The 22,055-nt window shown below is 40.5% G+C and overlaps 1 protein-coding gene and 1 long non-coding RNA gene across 2 annotated transcripts; one reads left to right on the top strand and one right to left on the bottom strand.

The window, feature by feature from the left end:
- LOC132885497 (uncharacterized) lies at positions 1–5,386 on the bottom strand. The gene is made up of 4 exons (XR_009654598.1): positions 5,179–5,386; positions 3,951–4,037; positions 2,495–2,567; positions 1–738 (listed from the first exon to the last, which is right to left on the bottom strand). It is a non-coding gene; the product is annotated as an uncharacterized LOC132885497 (long non-coding RNA).
- A 14,455-nt stretch (positions 5,387–19,841) lies between these two features.
- On the top strand, positions 19,842–21,401 carry LOC132884664 (uncharacterized). The gene is made up of 3 exons (XM_060918502.1): positions 19,842–19,917; positions 20,717–21,266; positions 21,371–21,401. The coding sequence occupies exons 1-3, from the start codon at positions 19,854–19,856 to the stop codon at positions 21,399–21,401; spliced, it is 645 nt and encodes a 214-aa protein (XP_060774485.1). The 5' UTR covers positions 19,842–19,853.
- The last annotated feature ends 654 nt before the right edge of the window (positions 21,402–22,055 follow it).

The raw sequence follows: 22,055 nt of genomic DNA, 5'->3' as shown, positions 1-22,055 counted from the left end.
CCTTGCTTTTTTTAAGCCGGGCCTACCTTCTTCACGGCTTCCCCTCCTTTCATTTACTTTAACTTCTTCACAGCCGGCATTCCGCAGCTTTTGACGGTAATTTCCAATCTTGAACGCAATACTCATTCTCCATCCATTCCACCCATTTCCACTGCCTGGTTCACGGAGACAGGGATATTTGTTGACCAGAGCCATTGCTACAGAATCTATTTCTGACCTGTCTGGATATGCAGTCAACTCAAACACGGCTTGTGCAATTTTATCAAGGATTTCACTCTTGATGTCTCTGGTGACGTCGAGCAGAGTACCATTGTCGTTGTAGATACCATTTGCCTTTTGAAGGCGCAATTCAACATCATAAGAGAAGCTTGGTATTGGAAAAGGAGAAGGCCATGCAGAGGACCGCCTACCAGCTCTTACAGTTGTTCTGGGGGATTCAGATGAGCTTGGAGGTGATGCAGTATCCAGTGAAGACAATGACACATCTGATCCCTCTGGGTCAGGGCTTGAAGCATCAATGACTTTTAACGTTGCCTTCTCTGGTGGGAGCTCTGACATATCTTCTAAGTCACATAGTTCGTTTCCGAACTCTGGATCCTCATACTGCAAACGGAATCTTTCTTTCAGCTGAAGTTCTTCCTGGAGAATTTCTTTTAAACGTTGCACAGAGTCGGGGAGCTCTGGTAATCGCAACTTCTTCACTCTGTTTTCTGGTAGTTTCACACGCAGAATCATTTTCTAAAAATAAAAGAAGAATTGGTGAGGTGATAATTTGAATGACGACTACTTAAAGGGATAGTTTGGACATTCTGGTGCTATTTATGCATGATAAATACAACATTGCAGTATGAGGATTAAGTTCTAAGGATACCCACACTCTTCAATACCATTTCCCCAATGAACAAAAGCAAGAGGCAAAGATGGCACCAGTTTAAATGATCATGAATCAAAAATGCATTCCGTCATAATACACAGTATCCCAAAAATACATACAAACTTTAAATCTTCATGAAGTAGGTGTTTATCAAAATTCATGCAATTTTCAAAACGTAATAGACTTTACAAACATTATTCTATTGTTTTGTTACCACCTGTTCTCAAACTGACATCTAAAGTCTACGTTATGATACCTACAACAGCCACTGAATTGATAGCACCCCAATGAAAATGAATGCAAGCAAATACAAAGACAACTGTGTGTGATTCGCGTTGTAAGCAGCATCTGGACCAGAACGAACATCAGTTTGAGAACAGGAGGTGACAAAACAATAAATTGATGTCTGTAAAGTCTGCTTCATTTTGAAAAATAAATGAATTTTAAGAAACACCTACTTTACAATGGTTTAAAGTGTGTGTACATTTTTTGATACACCCTGTAGTTACCAATTACCAAATCAGTGCATTAGAAATTTCTTTGGCGACACAAGGAGTTTCCCCCTGACAGAGTAGGCTATCAAAGGATAAAAGTCATTCAAGTCCTCAAGCATCAAAATGTCAGTTTCAGCATAACTTGTTACATCCAACTCAAATGATCGAACATGTTCAATGTACCAAGATGGGTGCTTTATGCACAAAACCCCAATGTTTTCTGCAACAAGAATTCTATGTATTCTATAGAATTCTGGTAGGCCACCACACTGACCTGCAGAGATAATCATGCCCTCTCTGTATCTAATTCCATCCACTTGAACATCAGATGACAAAGACACTGTGGTGAGATGTGAACACCTTCTCTGTACAGTATCCCTCCATGTTGCATCTAAAGATGTAACCTGAACAACTCTGACATTCTCCACATGGATACGCTGTCTGAATAAATTTGAATCCAGGTGATATGCTACCATCAACTGGTGTTTGGATGCTAGGGTAACAAGAATGTTCTTAAAATTTTGGACATCATGGACAACTGTCTTAAAAAAACTGTGTTTCGCCTCGAAACGCATTGTCCATAGCTCAACCAAGGGACCAAAACACCTAACCAGATGTGGATAATGTTCCAAGTAATGATGCTTGGGACGTAAACGGATGTCAGGGAACGTCTGAATTAGCAAGCTACGATGGTCTGCTATTTTACTTTCCAAATAGTTCAGTGATGTCTCAGAGAATTTTGTGCTGACTACAATTTCAGTGATGTCTTTGAGATCCATAAGAATTTCCCACGCTGGCTCGTTTTCCGGTACACAACTACCAATCATAAGAGGCAATAGCCTCAACAAAGTCCAATTTTCATGGCCATTGCCCCAGCCAGTGCCTCTCAAGAAACTTGATTTTGGGATTTTGTGAGGTTTATTAACCTTGTCGTAATGCATGTACGGGAATGACATTATCGTACTGTTGAGATAATCAAAGGAAATGAATTCTTTTCTGATTAGTTCTTTCAGGCACAAGGATAACTCTACTGGCACAATTCCCTCAAAGAGATCATGAAGGAGGTCAGGAGGAAAGCCGGTGATGGGGTGGAAATAGGCTAGCTGTTTGCTTAAAGCACACTCACCTTTCACACCATAAAGAATGTTGTTGCCGTCGATATTTGCCAGCAGGTTGTTGTGCTGCTCAGTTGTTCTCATCTGAAAATTAGAAGGAGGAGTTTGTTGTAGTGTCTCGCGGTTGATCAGACAAAATCTGCAGAAATTGGACACTGAAAAACTCTCTTGAAAGCCAGCCAAGCCATGTGCTGCCAGGTTATCAGCACAGACACAAAAAATGCTGCCTTTCACACTGTGTTGTTTTGCCTCAACATATATCCCTTCCTTTTCCAAGATTGAAATGTCTCTCAACAAAGGTGCAAAGAATCTGTCAAATCCATACTGCTTCACATCATCACTCCTACCAAGAGCAGCCAGCTGAATAGATGACAAAGATGACCGGAACTTTGCAGGTAAGTTCAGTGGTACCCAATAAACTGCTGTGATTTTATGTTTTTTTCTGGAAGTACCCAATGGATTGCAAACTTCAAAATCATCGGTGTAAAAAGCTAAAGCCAAGCTAGACTCTTCCTCTCCAAACACTTTATTGCATTGAAAGTATCGCCCATCTCTGAATGACTGAAAAAACCCAGGAGTCGTCTCTCCAGTGAAATGAATGTTTCCAACCACATCCTGGCAACAAAGTAGATGTTCAAGCATCTGCAAAACTGGTACATAGACAAAGCATTTCTTTGATGCACCATCATAAAGATACTCTACTGGTTGTACTACTGGAAAGTTTTGTAAATAGTAACTGTTCCTACGATAATCAGTGGATAGAGCACCCTTTGCTTTAGTACTCTCATAAAATGGGTTAGCTCTAAGCACGGCTTCAGTCACCTCCTCGACAACACGGTCATCAACTTCCTGGCTGTGTTTAAGAAGTACCCCTCTCACATTTTGCTGTGCACGTAATCTTGAATAATGAACTATGTCATTCAACTCCTCTATAATTTTCTGTGTGGCCTGTCTTGAAATATGCAATGTTGTCTGCATACAAAGAAAAAGTGAAGCAAGTCTATGCTCTAGAGAAGGTGCATCTACTCTATCTTCACAATCACTTACTGCTGATGAAGAGGGAATATGTTCACAGACATGTTCACTAGCTGACTGTCCAACTCGGTCTTCATCTACAGGCTCTGTTTCAACAACATCACTTTCAGCTGTCCTTATATCTTTCACAGTGTGGTGTTTATGCAACCTACTTCTGTGACTACTGAAAGTAGACACCACATTGCTTCTAAAATCACAATTTACAAATGGGCATCTAACTGTCTGACGACTCCTTAAATGCAATCCTAAATGACTGAAAATCTGCTTTTCATCACACACATCCTTGAAATCACATAGTTCACATGTAAATGTTGTGTTCTGTACATGTGTTTGTGATTGTGAGTGGAAGTTAGACAGATGACATCTTAATGAACCAGATGTTTTAAAAGAACAGACACAATCATTGAAAAAACATGACCAGCGGGCACCTACATGACCGTGGTGAATTCTGTGGTGTCTCAGAAGAGTCTCTGTGCTGTGGTGTGAAAATGTACAGAATTTGCACTGCATCACCATTCACTAAGATGAAGAGAGAGAGATAAACAGAATAAACACTTCTGATAAGGAAAATGCCATGAATAACCTGCATGAAAAAATAGCAAGCAGCCTATCACATGCTAACACCAGCAGAGGGGTAAGCTGGTGTGTTCACAAGTAATGTAGGGTAACACCATGAATAAACCTCTAAACTGACAAGCTTAACTAAACATGCATACTGTACATGCATGCATACTGTATAGGGCAACTACAGAGTCTATTTACAATTTATGAAATGTATTACAACAGCAAAAAGGCACAATTAGTCTGAATCACATGCATACAAGACCATATTCAATTTAAACTGTACAACTACTCGGGCTCGATGACAAATTGGTGTTTTGATTTAAATTTCTTTGACTAATCAGCCAACATGCGCCATGTGTTTCTAATACTTCGATTCACCTTGCGGGCAAAAGCAGGCTATCACGTGACACCAGCAGAAGAGCAAGCTGGTGTGCTCACCCATTACAAGTAATGTTAGGTACCATGAAACATCTAAACTGATGAACGTAACTTAACATGCATATAGGGCAACCACAAAGTCTATTTACAATGTATAAAATGTATTACAAAAGCAAAAGGCGCAATTAGTCCGAATCACATCCATGCAACACATTTAAATTGGGCTCGCTGACAAAATGGTGTTTTAGCTCTGGTGTAACTTTCTTGGACTAACCAGCCAACATGTGACACATGTTTCTATAGGCTAGCCTACTTAAATTCACCTCCTATGTGCACTGAAATCTCTCGGTAAAATGTTAAGGACAAGCCAGTTACTCCAAGCGAACATTGGGTAACGTGGAGAGACAACACTTTTGTGGCGTGTTTTAGCTGGCGAACGTGCGCTAAATAGTTAGACAAAGCTGAACGCACAATATAAGGGCTAACAGTTGGTTAAACTAGCAAACGTGCTCGACAGCCCACAGCAAACACAGTTGAATGCATGGGCGAAGCTAGCGTGCCCCAGCTTAATTAAATCGACTGCTTCTCAGAAAACCTCCCTTGGTCTTTACAAAAACAACTGCTTTCGTTGGTATATTGTCTTGGGTAGAGAGACTTAAAGTACTTCAACCATATCAGACAACAAAGCAAAAATTCTTGAACAGACACTTCCACTCACCAACGAAGTTACAAGAGGTGTGGATTGCAATGGCGCTGCGGTGGATTCATTGCTCTTCTGACCTCTTGGACGTTGCCTCCTACTGAGCATGCTCAGTCATATTTCAAAAAAGTTGCGTCAACTTGGCAAAGACGTTGCTGCAATTTACGTACATATTTTATTTTTCCAGACTTTCAAGCTCAATTTTTCTCAACATTGACTTAAAACAGACATGCAAAACACTTGTGAGTTACGGCAACTTCCATGACATATAAGTTTCTTTGTTAATTAGTTATTTGAGTTAAGGCAACTAATTTCCGAGTTGGATTTTTTACAGTGCAGATGCAGCAAAAGAGGCCCAAACCATGATACTACCACCACCATGTTTCACAGATGGGATAAGGTTCTTATGCTGGAATGCAGTGTTTTCCTTTCTCCAAACATAACGCTTCTCATTTAAACCAAAAAGTTCTATTTTGGTCTCATTCATCCACAAAACATTTTTCCAGTAACCTTCTGGCTTGTCCACATGATCTTTAGCAAACTGCAGATGAGCAGCAATGTTCTTTTTGGAGAGCAGTGGCTTTCTCCTTGCAACCCTGCCATGCACACTGTTGTTGTTCAGTGTCCTCCTGATGGTGGACTCATGAACATTAACATAAGCCAATGTGAGAGAGGCCTTCAGTTGCTTAGAATTTACCCTGGGGTCCTTTGTGACCTCACCAACTATTACACCCCTTGCTATTGGAGTGATCTTTGTTGGTCGACCACTTCTGGGGAGGGTAACAATGGTCTTGAATTTCCTCCATTTGTACACAGTCTGTCTGACTGTGGATTGGTGGAGTCCAAACTCTTTAGAGATGGTTTTGTAACCTTTTCCAGCCTGATGAGCATCAACAATGCTTTTTTTGAGGTCCTCAGAAATCTCCTTTGTTCATGCCATGATACACTTCCACAAACATGTGTTGTGAAGATCAGACTTTGATAGATCCCTGTTCTTTAAATAAAACAGGGTGCCCACTCACACCTGATTGTCATCCCATTGATTGAAAACATCTGCCTCTAATTTCACCTTCAAATTAACTGCTAATCCTAGAGGTTCACATACTTTTGCCACTCACAGATATGTAATATAAGATCATTTTCCTAAATAAATAAATGACCAAGTATAATATTTTTATCTCATTTGTTTAACTGGGTTCTCTTTATCTACTTTTAGAACTTGTGTGAAACTCTGATGATGTTTTAGGTAATATTTATGCAGAAAAATAGAAAATTCTAAAGGGTTCACAAACTTTCAAGCACCATTGTGTGTGTGTGTATATATATATATATATATATATATATATATATATATATATATAGACACACACACACACTATATATATATATATATATATATATATATATATATATATATATATATATGTATGTATGTGTGTGTGTGTGTGTCTATATATATATATATATATATATATATATATATATATATATATATATATGAATGATTCACAGATCTAGATAAATCCAGTGACTATAGACCAAACTTTAATATGCCTAAAGTCAATGTTAATGTCAATCATGACTATTATAAATTGCCATTGGTAGACTCTCTGATGATAATGTTCTTCTAATAATATTCTATTTCTAAGTTAGTAAAAGTCAGACAAAAAAAGTCAGACAAGTTCGTTAGAATCTAATGTCTGGTCTGGTGATCTAGCCTTGTCAGATATAGGGTCGTCTTGCGGTCCAAAATAGTCCGCCATTTGTCCCTGGCAACCATTGCGACGGGCGATCCGAACTTTATCTTGGTGATTTTCTGATATTTTTTCTTTGTAGTTTGGCTTTCGCCATTTCCACCAATGGAACTTCGCTTCATTATCTCATTCAAGAGAACATAAAGTTAAAGATGAGCAGGTGAGAAATGCAGAAGAAATGCAGACGCAAAAACACAAACAAAATGGTTGAGTGTCGCGGGTTTTCTCGTTCTCTCGCGCGTATCATTAATAGCGCCATCTGTATGCTTTATCGGTAACTTCTAAGACATTGGGTAGGCTCAAGTGTGTACCCCCGGTGTACTGAATTCTGCTCGATTCATATGCACGCTTGATCTGCACGTGCATGCCTCCAGCATTCACTCCAATCCCCCTGTTACGCCGATTGGTGTACCAACCGGGGAATCAGCATATACCACGGGGTACACACTTGAGTCCACCCATACAATGTCAAACACAGTCAACTATTAAGTTTCGTCAACATAAACATATCAAGTTATCTTCCGATCTTCTCTCACCCTTGCCACTGCAGAAACTCTCATCCATGCTTTCATAACCTCAAGCCTGGACTATTGCAATGCCCTCCTTACTGGTCTTCCAGCCAAATCAATAAACAGATTACAACATATCCAGAACTCTGCAGCAAGACTTCTTACCCACACCAGACCATGGCAACACATCACGCCTGTCCTTCACCAACTCCACTGGCTTCCTGTTCAGTCACGCATTCAATTCAAAATCCTCCTACTCGTCTTTAAGGCACAGCATAATCTAGCACCCCCTTATCTCACTCATCTCCTCTCCCCATACCAGCCCACACGCACCCTACGCTCCACTGACACACACCTCCTTGTCACCCCCTCTACTCGTCTTCATTCCATGGGTGACAGGGCTTTTAGTGTAGCTGGGCCTAAACTCTGGAATTCTCTCCCCCTCTCATTGCGGCAGTGTACCTCTCTCTCTTCTTTTAAGGCACAATTAAAAACCCACCTTTTTACTCTTGCTTTTCCCTTTTAATAGATACTTTTTTTTAATCGGTTTTATTATTTTAGTGTCAGAATGGTCCAGCTATTTTATTGTTTTATGTTTTTTTATTGATAGTTTACTTGTTATATATTCCTGTCCTGCTTCGTTTTATTCATCTTATTTTTCATTATTTCTAATTGTTTATAATTGCTTGATTTTATTTTTACACTTTTATTGTTAAGTGTCCTTGAGTACCCTGAAAGGCGCTTTAAATAAAATTTATTATTATTATTATTATTATTATTATTATTATTATATATTTATTTAACTCATCATGTGTAGGAAGGGCAGGCGGGAAATTTTTATGTTGTCAGCGGGAGGTCGGGAGGATTTTCTAAATGTTCCCTAAAGCAGGAGATCTCCCACCCACGGCGGGAGAGTTGGAGCCTCTGCAACTGTAGTAATCCATGTTATGTCTAGAACTTCTCAAATAAGTAAAGAGAAACGACATCCATCATTACTTTAAGACATGAAGTGACTTTTTTAATTAATAAAAATAAGCAGAATAAACAAACTAGCAGCTGTTAAGGTGAGGTAGTGCGGAATAGTGCAAATGGGCAAGGTAAAGTGAGATGTGCGGTCCCTGAATTCAGTGTGTTAATGAACGATGAGATGTATGTATATATGTGTGTGTGTGTGTGTTGGGGGGGAACTGCGAGGATGGCATGTCAGATGCTGAAGGGGGGGCAGGGGGGTGTGTGAGCAGAATCTGTGGCAGGGGGCAGAGGGGGGAGGAGGGGCAGAACAGGGAGGGAGTTGAGCCTCCTGACCGCCTGGTGAAAGAAACTGTTCTTGAGCCTGCTGGTTTTGGCCCGGAGACTCCGCAGTCTCCTCCCCAACGGCAGCAGGCTGAAGAGGCTGTGAGATGGGTGGGTGGGGTCACCTACAATCCTGATGGCTTTGCGGGTGAGGCAGGAGTTATAGATATCCATAAGAGAAGGGAGAGAGACACCAATGATCTTCTCAGCTGCTCTCACGATGCGCTGCAGAGTCGTGCAGCAGGACACGGTGCAGGCGCCGTACCACACGGTGATGCAGCTGGTCAGGATGTTCTCGATGGTGCCTCTGTAGAATGTGTGCATGATGGGGGCCGGGACTCTTGCTCTCCTCAGTTTGCGGAGGAAGTACAGACGCTGTTGGGCTTTTCTGGCCAGTGATGCGGTGTTGTTGTTCCAGGACAGGTCTTCAGAGATGTGCACACCCAGAAACTTGGTGCTGCTCACCCTCTCTACTGCAGCACCGTCGATAGATAGTGGAGCATGCTGGGTGTGCTCTCTCCTGAAGTCCACAACAATCTCCTTCGTCTTCTCCACGTTCAGACGGAGATTGTTGTCCTTGCACCACATGGCCAAGCGGCTCACCTCACTCCTGTAGATTGTCTCATTGCCATTGTTGATGAGACCCACCACAGTCTTGTCATCCGCAAACTTCATGAAGATATTTGAGCTGGATGCCCATTTGCACTATTCCGCACTACCTCACCTTAACAGCTGCTAGTTTGTTTATTCTGCTTATCTCATGTTTACCTGCTATACCTCAAGTGCCCTTGACTGTTTGGTTATTTGTACCAATTTATGTGTGTGTGTTTAGTCTAGTTAATATCTAGAGTGTTTATACTGTTTATATTGTCTGTTTGAGTGTTTAGTCTGTCTTGTTCTTATCTAGTGTTTATACTGTTTATTTATTCTGTTTATATTGTTTGTGTTTAGTCTGTCTAGTTCCTATCTAGAGTGTTTATACTGTTTATATTGGATTTTTTTTTCAATTATTCTATTCTATTTTTATTTATTGCATTGCCTGTTTGCACCGTGGGTCAGAGAGGACTGATATTTCATCTGTGCTGTATGTCGAGCATGTATAGCATATTTGACAATAAAGTTGATTTGACTTGACTTGAAAAACATTGAATTACAAGGTGTGTACAAACTTTTGACTGGTACCGTAGATAGGGCCTAATATATTTGTGCCCTTTAGCTGAGCCAGCTTTTCAGCAAAAAAAGTCTGTCACAGAAGACTGTGCTCACAAACAGAGGGAGGATATATGGGGGGGAGATGGCAGAGCAACGTGTTTGTGGTTCAGAAATATCTTGGAGGAAAAAGTGAAGTGAACAGAAGTTGGAAGTGATGAAATGCAGAAAGGTGCGTGGACCTTAGATAATAAGTTCTATAATAATAAGTTCAATTTATATAGCGCCTTTCACAAACCCAAGAATGCTTTACACAGGAGTTACAAAAAAAAAAGGCCACACTAGGAAGAGTAGTGTAAGGAAAAGAGGAAAGTTTTCAAGTTAGCTTTGAAGGAAGAGAGAGTGGAACAGTCACGAAGTGATTATGGTAATGAGTTCCAAAGTTTAGGAGCAGCAACACTGAATGATGTCACCCATTGATGCCAGTTTAAAACGTGGAACAGTCAGAAGTCCACAGACAGAAGATCTGAGGGAGCGGGAGGGACAGTACAAATGAATTAGCTCACAGAGACAGGAAGGGGTGAAACAATGAAGAGCTTTATAGGTTAAAAGCAAGATTTTGTATTTGATCCGAGAGATAACTGGCAACCAATGCAGTTGCTGTAAAACAGGAGTGATGTGAGCAGTGCGCTTGGTGAGTGTGAGGACTCTAGCTACTGAGTTTTGGATGTACTGCAGGTGATTGAGCAATGTGGCAGGGAGACCATAAAAGAGAGAAGTGCAATAGTCAAGACGAGAAAAGATAAATGCATTGACCAACATTTTGGCATCAGTTTCCAAGAGAAGAGGATGGAAACGTGCAATATTGCGGAGGTGAAAGAAAGCATTCTTAGTAATGAGTTTAAAATGGGGTTCAAAGGTAAGGGTGAAGTCAAAGAGAACTCCAAGGTGTTTTATAACTTGGGAAGGACTAATAGACACACAATCAACATCAATAGTGAAATTGGAGAAGTTCAGAACCTGTCTTTTGGTACCTACTAATAGAACCTCTGTTTTGCTAGCATTAAGTTTACGGCAGTTCTTATGCAGCCATTGCTTAAGGTCAGTGATGCAAGTCCTTAGCAGCTAGACAGTGGCTATGGAAGGGGTGATAGTGATGTAGATTTGAATGTCATCAGCATAACAGTGAAAGTAAAGGCTATGGTTACGAATAATCTGGCCTACAGGAGAAACATATAATATAAAAAGAAGGGGACCAAGGACAGAACCCTGAGGCACACCTTGAGCAACAGTAACAGTGGATGATTTATGAACACCAATAGAGATGAACTGTTGCCTGTTTGCTAGATATGACTGAAACCAGGCTAAAGCTAAGCCAGTAATACCAAAAGAAGATAGTCTGGAAATTAGTATCTCATGTTGTGCAGTGTCAAAGGCAGCTGTGAGGTCCAAGAGAACAAGGACATTGAGATGACCAGCATCAGTTGATGTCATGCTCCACCTCGGACATCCACTCCGGAGATTACGGATCTCTCACACCAGCGCTGATCCTGATCCGGGACAGGAATTCCTTCTCACCTGCATTCATGTCCTGGTTTTCACCGCTGCTTATAAATACGCCGTTCTCAGACTCAGACTTTGCCAGAATGTCTCATTTTGCTACTCTAGCTGTTTCTGTGCCTCTCTTACAGTACTTCTCATGGTTTATCTCTCTAGCGATTTTCTCTTGTTCATGGTTTTTTGCACTAGTGTTTTTCTGGTTCATGGTTTTTTGCACTAAGGGTTATTTCTGATTCATGGTTTTTTGCACTAAGGGTCTTTTCTTGTTCAGAGTTTTTTGTGCTAGCATTTTTGTCTTTGTCTGTCTCATGTTTTTGTCAAGTTGTTTGTTCTCATTTTGCCTGGACTATTTTGCCATTTGTTTTTTGTCCTGTTTGTTTACCTTTTGCCACGCCCTTTCTTCCCTGTATTAAATAATCTTATTTATTGGATAACAGTCCGTGTTGTGCTTCTGGATCCTGCTCGCCACATCTCCCCTCCCATAACAGTTGTAAGCAGGAGGTCATTAACAACCCTTAAGAGAGCAGGTTCAGTACTGTGCAGATTGCGAAAGCCTGACTGAAAGTGTTGATAGAGACAGGGCCGTAACCAGGATTTTTCAAATACCGAGGTCAAGCATGGCTGACAGCACCCCCCCGGCACAACTTAAATAAATAAATAACAAACCAAGGATAGATTTGGTGGTGGACACATTTATTTTAACAATTCTACAACTGTGGCACCATAACTGTGGTGTTTTATCTGACATAAAAATAGAAAGGTAGTGAACTCTTGAACTGAGTATACATACCTAAAGTACCAGTTACATAAAGTATTGGCATTATTTACATTGCAGCATACACATGACAGAAAGGGTGTGAACTGCTGAATTGTAAGCTTTAATATTACACCTTATAATAGTGTGTGTGTGTGTGTGAGTGAGTAAGAGCGAGAGAGAGAGAGAGTGACTGAGAGTTTGTGTGTTATTTGTGGGTGTCTGTATGTGTAGAGACATTCTGAGCAGTAATGTAAAGGCATCAGTCTATCTGGCTGTCTTGAATTGAGATCCATTTGCATGCATTCTCTGAAACAGAGTGTTCTCACCATTGCCTGTAATGTAAGTTTGGCTCATAACACATTTACTTCAACAATTCTAAAACTGTGCCATCATAACTGTGGAGTTTTGTCTGACATAAAAGTCAAAACTGAACTGAGTGTATTGCTCAGGGTCTGTGTATCATCCGATCATTCAAGTATTCCATTCAATCTGGAAAACGAAAAAACAAAAAAAACACTCAATATTTCCTTTTCCTGTTTTTCTGTATGACCAAAAAATGAGGGATTGGTGTTTGTTTTCCTTTTTTCAACTCAAAACAGAACAAATAATAAAAAGGGAAACCAAAATGAAATAATAACTCTAATTTACGATTATTGATTTTCTCTATTCCCCACGCTACATTAGCCTTCCCATGATCCTCAGCGACAGTCCATCATCATCTCTGCGTCTATGAAACAGAAAAATTGCATGTGCATGTCAAGTAATTCATTCATACATCCTATTCATTTAATATATTAAGCTGTTAATGTTAAGCTGATGATCTCTTAATTATTATTATCTCAATATAATAGTAATAAATAATGATAACAATAACAACATGGCATTCATTTTGTCGCTTTCAATATATTGTGTCAGACCAACTTTGCTTTTTATTAGAGGACATGCTTAGCATTTTACGATGACTCATGTCAGGAGGAAAATATGAGGAGGAGTAACAAGTCACTTGCACTCCAACTTACGAGATTCTCCGCTTCTTTTGCTGGACAGCTTGAAAATCAGACTCGGGAACAGCCATGATCTTCCTGGAGTTTTGCTTCCAGTAAAAGGAGCCTGAATGAGCGCAAAAAATTATAATGTATGAATAAGAACTAATTCTTGAGACTGACTGACATGAATACAAATGAATTTAGTTTTATCTAAAATGAAAGTTAAGTTGCTTGTATAATCCTAAATTAGAGTTATTATTTCGTTTTGGTTTCCCTGTTTATTATTTGTTCTGTTTTGAGTTGGAAAAAGGAAAACAAACACCAATCTCTCATTTTTTTGTCATACAGAAAAACAGGAAAACGAAATATTGAGTGGTTTTTTGTTGTTGTTGTTTTTTCGTTTTCCAGATTGAATGGAATACTTGAATGATCGGATGATACACGGACCGCTCAGCTACCTGAAGTATTGGCATTATTTACATTTCATTATCTTAAATTACATTAGAATGTAGGGCTATTGGTTCTGTGTGAAGACTATGTATTAGAGAGAGTGTGTGAGAGTGTATTATTTGTGTGTGTGTGTGTCTGTGTGAGTGAGTGAGAGAGAAAGAGAGAGTTATGAGAGAAAGAGAGAGAGTTACTCAAACAAGCCCGTTTACTCAGCCCTGCACAGGGCTGCCTGTGACAACGTAGTTTTGAATGTTTCTCGAAATGCTAACTAAAATGTAATAGGCAATGACAATGAAACGTTTCCCCTTGGAAAGTTGGCATGACACCGCTGAACGGTCTGCCACTGCACTGACAATATTTTCTCACCTTCCCTCCTTCTCTTTCCCTGCTCTTCTGTTGGCTGTCCAAACCTTAATTTAGTTTGTTGCAACGTTTTCATTTTGCACTCAGGTAAAGCTCTATAATGCGATGTGACTATTAGCCTACGTTAGGTTAGGTAGGCATATGTGATAGAGCGTAGACTACACCCTGCCTGTTTTATCCAAAACCCAACTTCCCCGGCCGACACTAGTATAGGCTATGTCGCGTGACGCTGCGTTAGACACGGCAACGATAGAGATAGAGGCTGAGAGATTTCAGATGACATTAGACAAATGTGAATTTTATTGGGGGGGAAATGCAGATGACATGTGGATGTGGACGCTGCATTTTACATTGATCACTGCTCAAATTCAGCGTAGACCAATTTTAAATTTCTGAAAAAAATACCGAGGACATGACCTCGGTGTCCTCAATGGTAGTTACGGCCATGCCTAGAGATCATTATGAGCAAGGAAAGTATGAAGCGGAGAGGCTACAACTCTCTCCATTACTTTAGCTCAGAAAGGGAGATTTGAAATGGGTCAGTAATTAGACAGTGAAAGAGAATCTAGACCAGGTTTCTTTAGTATTGGTGTAACAAGCAATTTTGAGGGAGATGGAAACAGTGCCTAAACCAAAACCCGATTAATCATATGAGCAATATAAGGGGAGATAGCAGATACACAGGATTTGAGAAATACAGTGGGTGCAGGGTCCAGTAGACATGAGGAGGACTTGGTCATGATTTCCAATTCTTTAGAAGAATCAACAGGAGAGAAAGCAGAGAGACAGCAGTCAGCTTTATGAGAAAGATCTACTTGTGAGACAGAAGAATGAATTTCAGAATGAAAGTGTTGGTAAATACTGTCAATTTTATCCTTGAAAAAATCCAAAAAAGCCTGCCACTGAGCAGGGGAACTGGGACTGGTTGAGGAAGGAGGCTGAAGAAGTTTATTTATTGTATTAAACAGAGTTTTGGGTCTATAGTTGCCACTCTTAATGATGTTAGCGTAGTAAGAGGAATGGGCAGCGTTAGGAGCATCCTTATACTTTGCGATGTGTTCAGAGAAGAGTGAAAGATGAATAGTAAGGCCAGTTTTCTTATAAAGGTGCTATAGCCACCTTCCCTTGGTCTTCATGGCCCTAAGCTGAGAGGTGACCCAAGGACAGGTGCGATTCATGGAGACCTGTCTAGTTTTAAGGGGAGCGAAAGTGTGTAAGATATAGTCTCATCTCATCTCATTATCTCTAGCCGCTTTATCCTGTTCTACAGGGTCGCAGGCAAGCTGGAGCCTATCCCAGCTGACTATGGGCAAAAGGCGGGGTACACCCTGGACAAGTCGCCAGGTCATCACAGGGCCGACACATAGACACAGACAACCATTCACACCTACAGTCAATTTAGAGCCACCAGTTAACCTAACCTGCATGTCTTTGGACTGTGGGGGAAACCGGAGCACCCAGAGGAAACCCACATGGACACGGGGAGAACATGCAAACTCCGCACAGAAAGGTCATCGCCAGCCACGGGGCTCGAACCCAGACCTTCTTGCTGTGAGGCGACAGCGCTAACCACTACACCACCATGCCGCCTGTTAGATATGGTATTATTGTAAATAGAAACTGTATCATCAGGAGAGGAAACCTCAGCAAATTTACAAAAAGAAGAGAGGAGAAAGGCAGAGAAAGAATGCACATCAATAGAAGAAAGATTATGGAAAGAAGCAGTAGAACACAGAGGAAGTTTAGAAGAAGGCACACTGAGACAACACCCAATCAACTTGTGGTCAGTAAAACCTATTGTACATCAGAACCTGATACAGATACAATTTTTATACCAGTAGAGCAAAGCAAGTCTATGACCATGATTATGTGTGGGAAAGTCAACATGCTGAGTTCAACCAAAACGGAAATCAGTTGCAAAATATCTGCACACTCATACTGTCATTCTGTGCTCGCTGTTACTTATATTTATACTTATTTAAATTTACTATTTCATCTTTGCACTATGCACCATATTGCAACAAAAGGGAAATCCTTTCTGTGATGAACAGCTAAAATCCAGATTCATATATCAGTAATATCACTTGTAAAATATCTGAACACTTATACCGTCATTCTGTGCACACTGTATACTTTATATTTAACTATTCCATACTTGACTTACCTGGATTACTTTGCACTATGCACCTATTTTTGTTGTTTGTTTTGTGTCTACGCTTTTTTTTATCTGTTTTGTACTATGAGAGCTAATGCCGCTTTTCCACTACAAACGCGGCTGAGCCGTGCCGTGCCGAGTCGAGCTGAGTCGAGCTGAGCGGGGCTGTTGGAGTTGCATTTCGACTACAACCGCGCTGAACCGTGCTGGCTGGAAGTGGGTGGACACATTGGGTGGAGTTAGCGAAAGTGGGTGGACGTCATGTGATGCCGTTAAGCAGCGCAAACAGTGACATCAGTGACAGTGGCGGAACAAGTCAGAGCCGGGCCGGGGGCGGGGCAAATGACCGGGCCCTTTATTAAAGCTCATCATAACATCATTTTAGGCTACAAAATGTCCGCAACTGCGGTGTTTACCAATTTCAACACTACCGGGTGCAACTATGTTATTTAGTACATCAAGTCCTTCAAACAAACATGTAACTCAGAAACAAAAAACATTAGGATACTGTACATGGCTCATAATAAAACATCAATAGCCTATACTGCGCACATTATTTGAAGGGCATACGAATGAGCGCTCAGAGGTTGCAACACAGACGGGAAGAGTCAGAAATAAAAGGAGGGCGGTGCAAACCTCACTGAATGCACTGTGTTTACCAATTTCAACACTCCGGGGTGCAACTATGTTAGTTTGTACATTAAGTCCTTCAAACGAACATGTAACTCAGAAACAAAAAAAAACATTAGGCGACATACTGTACATGGCTCATAATAAAACATCAATAGCCTACTGCGCGCATTATTTGAAGGGCATACGACGAGCCTTGCGCTCCGCGAACTCGTGCACGATGCTCTATGTCACTGATTCAGTGATCTTTTAAGCGGTAGTCTCACGACCCGGATAGTAAACAATAAACATGGAGGACATGGAGTCGTTAGTGTTGCTGGTCTTGGTGCTGTGGCTTGTTGTCACCGACAACGCGGACAGATACTGGCAAGAGCGTATAGATGAGGCGAGGCGCATAAGGCTTCAGAAATTCTCGTAATTCATAATTATTCTTCCGGGTTTGCGGTGTTTACAGATCCCAGCGCGCTCGCGGGGCGTGTGTGGGCATGTGAGGACACTCCTCCTCACCAATCAGTGCACAGGGGAGTGTCTGCTCACGCCCCCAACCTCAGTCGGCACGGTTTGGCTCGCTTCAGCCCCACTCCAAAACGGTGCGAGTTTTAGGGGCTAAGCAGGGCTGAAACGAGCTGAGTCGTGCTGGTTTTTGGTAGTCGAAACGCGAGCCGTGTCGGGCTGAAGTGAGCTGAAGCGAGCTGAAGTGAGCTGAAAAAGGGTAGTGGAAAAGGGCCATAAGTGAACCGGAGTCAAATTCCTCGTGTGTGTCCACATACCTGGCAATTAAAGTGTTTCTGATTCTGATAAAGCTCACATGGAATCTCAGTTGAGTACACATGCTTTTTGCATTGAGTACACATGCTTTTTGCATTGAGTACACATGCTTTTTGCATTGAGTACTGATACTCAAATTTTAAAAATAAAATGTTAAAGTTCTTGTGTGTCAATGATGAAAGGTGATAGTTTCAGCTCTGGTCACAAAACCAAAGGCGTAAACCAAGGGCTCATGAATCCATTTGGGTGGTAGTAATGGGCTGTTCAGATCTCTTGTAGATCTGGTTGTTGAGCATAATTTTTATTCTGTTTGTTGTGTCACTTTAAAAAAATAAAATGTTAAAGAAGACAGAAACAAAAGGAATTATAAAATCTTGTCAGACCTTTGCACACTAAGCCTATTATGGTTTTGCTGGGATTCAAACCTGGTTTGCTGGTGTGATAATTCAGCAAACCCCCACTAGGCCACCAGGGGGATGACCCAAGTGCAGAGGCGTGAGGCGGAAGTAGAAAAGTATCAAAAAGTTTATTTACAAAATATATACAATCCAAGGGAAAAAAACAAAGAATAATCCAAAGCTCAGAAGATATACAAAAATAAAAATATCCCAAGGTTCAATGTCCAAAATCCAACTAAGAAAAGAAGAGGAAAAAAACTCAAACACTCAGAAGATTCAAAGGTCAAAACAAAATCCACAAAGTCCAAAAGAAAGCAACAAAACCAAGAATACTAAGACACAGGCAAGGTACATGGGACAGAGGGAACTAGCACTAACAGCATAGCATAGGAAAAAGATTCCGTGACAAGGGAACAAACAGAGGGGTATTTATACACACACTAATTAAGGAACAGGGCGGGGCAGGAAACAGGCAATGAAGACAAACACAAAAAACCACAGTGGCAGCCTCTAGAGGCCAAAACAAACATGACAAGATGGAAATAACAGCGGCCTCTAGAGGCCAAAACAGTCCCAGTCCTAACAAAGCCTTTGTGAAAGACACATGAAGATGGCTCTGGACAGTTTTGCTCTGATAGTTTAGGACCAAATTCACCATAACTTTAGGACTGCAATGGGAAGGTCATGAACAGTTTTACACTCAAGTCTCCATCAGTAAACAGTTGATAACTTCAACAAAATACACTTGTAGGTACCACCTGTATTGTCTTTTAGGACTACAACTCCCATCACCAGCTTCCGCGTTGACCTGCGTCACGCCGGGGCGGGATCACCAACGTCACATCCTCCATGAAGGCATAAGTAACGGAACACGTTTCCGCTCTTCCTGTCTTGGACTTCAAGCTGTCTGGACACAAAGAGATTTGCTCTGCGGAGTAAACTAGATAAAGACGTATTTTCTTTTCTTTTCCTCAAGAATCAGAGTTTCGCACTTTCCTTTCACCTTTGGCCATGGTAGATTCTCGGATCGCGCGATTTTAAACTCAGCTTGAGTTACAACCGGTTTTCAGTTATTCATTATACATATGTACGGACTGCAGCCCAAGCAGTTAATTTAAAGTTAAGAAGCGGCTGGATCCCTTCTAACTAAAAAGCTGTGCACATTGTTTGACCAGAGTTTTTTTTTTCTTCCCACGAGCTACGAAGCGTCGGACCAAGAATTCTCTGTTTCCTACAGAAGTCTCCACGAGCTCCTGTGAAACTCAGCCTCTCCAAGAATTCTCTGCTTTCTACAAAAGGGTGAGATACTGAAGTAAGACTTGGCATTTTGGGCATAAAAACTAGTCTTAGGAATTAGTTTATTGAAGTCGTGTGAATTTAAACTCAGGAACGGTTTAATTGTTTACACTGTAGACATGCAGCATGTTGAATTGATGATTGTTCTATTTTGTTTTAATCTCTCAGTTGTTTAATAGATAGGCTGTGCATGCTTCTCTATTCCTTACTAACATACTTAATTTCCTTATTACACATTTTGACCGCATCAAGATTTCAGTGGATTCGGTACTGTTATAAGCTAGTGAAATTAGCCTATGGCTAATTCTTTTGTCTCATTAGCATCCAGGGCTAAGGGTATTGAGGTATTTCACCTGACGTCACAGGGTCACGTGACGCCCCGGTGTCCGCCATTTTGGACGGCAAGCTACATACTAACGCTGCAGACAGAGAGGGAGAACCAGCTTGGAAAAAAACGTGTTACAGACACCTAGAATCGATTAATTTGTCAGTAAGCGGTCTATAAATAACTATGGTGTTTGCTTGTTGTGCTGTGGGCTGCCACAACAGACAGGGACAGCGTGCAGGACTTTCCTTTTACCGGTTTCCTACTGACCCAGACAAGAGGGCCAAATGGATTGCAGCTATGAAGAGACAGGATTGGGAGCCAACAGAGTACTCCAGACTTTGCAGTGATCATTTCATTTCAGGTTAGTTTATCAGTCAACGCAATTTTGATAAAATATATAGCAAAAAGTAAATGGGTCAGTGTTTGTTAACCCATCTGAGCAGTGAAACAAGGCAGTGTTAATTTGTCTAGGGTTGCATGTAGCAGACATTTTGTTCTCCTGTTTGTCATGTATTATTTTCCTTTTGATGAATAAAGTTTATAAATACTACTTATATCACTTGCTTTTGAAAGTTTTGATAAATTCAAAAAGCAGCCCAACTTGTTTGTCTTGTAATCCTTTAATTAAGCCAGCCTTACAAAAAGTTTGTTTCATAACATGACCTGTTGAATAAAATCATTAGGAAGGGAAGAAATATTTTAACTTAGTTGATTTTTTTATATTAAAAAAATATTTAACTGATAATAAGGCATGCATATAAATGCAAATACATGTTATTAAGTTGAAAGAAATATTAATATGCACAGGTGGAAAAAACTGTAAGACTTGTCAATTTATTCATAACTGGAAGAAAATCAACATTCCCCCCAAAAAATGAAAATAGGCAAATTTCCCCAAATTTTGAACAAGAGTAGAGTAAAAGTATTCAGGGAGAAACATATAAAGTAATATGTTGTTTAAATGTCAGCTTTATCTTGTTTGTATATTTACTTACATGCAAAGAAATAATTTGTAGAGAAAACAATCATTACAATTACTCATTTAAAGTACATTATAATTATTTTGGAATTCACTTGAATTATTCCAGCATTGATCTTGAATGAAAAATGTTTTTATTTTATGGTAATCTTATGTTTAATATTTATTTTGTTAATTTTAGGAGCAAGGAGTAACCACCCCCTCTCCCCAGATTTTGTTCCCAGTGTCTTCCAACACACCTCATCACCTGTGAAGCGAAAAGGGCAGCAGTCTCTGGAGTCATTTCAGCGTCGACAGGCCATAAAGTCCAGAAAGAGAGACGAAGAATCCCGTAGATCAGCTGCACAAGCTCTCCTGGATCTAACCTCAGGCCTGAACATTCCAGTAGAGGACTTGGAATTAGAGAATACTACTGAGGCAGATGTTGAACGAACATTTGAAACCTCAAACAGTGTATGCACACAGACTGACTTGTCCATGGACCATATTTCTGCTATGGAACTTGAGCTCCAAAACTTGAGGGATGAAACTAGAGACATAAAGGCCGACAAGTCAAGACAGTTTCTACAAAAGTCTTCCTTTGAAAACAATGATGAGAAAGTCAGGGTGTTTACAGGGTTGCCTTCTTTCACTGTTCTAATGATATTTTATGACGCTGTCAAAGTTTGTTTAAAAGATAGCCCTACAATGATGTGTTTTCAACAATTTCTTCTTGCATGCATGCGGCTCAGGTTAAACTTAACAGTACAGTTTTTAGGTTGCATGTTTGGTGTCAGCTCCTCAACTGTATCTCGTGTGTTCATGAATGTTATTAATATTATGAATGTGAGGTTAGTCCCATTAATGTTATCATGGCCTGGACGTGAGCAACTGCGCAAAACCCTTCCAATGACATTTCGTCAAACTTTTAAGCACTGTGTATGTATTATTGATTGTTTTGAAGTTTTTATTGAACAACCAAGGGATTTAAAGGCAAGGGCACAAACATATTCCTCATACAAGTCACACAATACAATGAAATATCTTATAGCTCTTGCACCACAAGGGCTTATTACATTTATATCAAAGGGTTGGGGTGGGCGTACATCAGATGTACATATTACTGGCAATAGTGATTTTCTACAGAATTTATTACCTGGAGATTTAGTGCTAGCAGACGGGGTTTGATGTTGAGGATCAGGTGGGGTAGTATTGTGCTAAACTGGAGATTCCAGCTTTTACCAGTGGTAAAAAACAGTTAGCATCTGTGGACCTTGAGAAAACTAGGGGATTAGCTGCAGTTCGTATTCATGTAGAGAGAGTTATTGGTGTTGCCCGACAAAAGTATACCATGTTGCAGGGAACTATTCCCATAACACTTCTTCATAATGATCCAGAGGTAAACCTAACAACATTGGACAAAATAGTTAGGGTAGCCTGTGCTATGGTAAATGGCAGTGAATCTGTAGTTCCCTTTGATTAGGCAGAAAAATGTAATGGTGCCATTTAAAGAACAGTTGCAGTGGTATTATGACAGAACA

This window comes from Neoarius graeffei, chromosome 4 (genome assembly GCF_027579695.1).
Source record: "Neoarius graeffei isolate fNeoGra1 chromosome 4, fNeoGra1.pri, whole genome shotgun sequence".
Classification (NCBI taxonomy): Eukaryota; Metazoa; Chordata; class Actinopteri; order Siluriformes; family Ariidae; genus Neoarius; species Neoarius graeffei.
The sequence above is the reverse complement of the archived record's forward strand: the minus strand, read 5'-3'. Positions and strand labels throughout refer to the sequence as shown.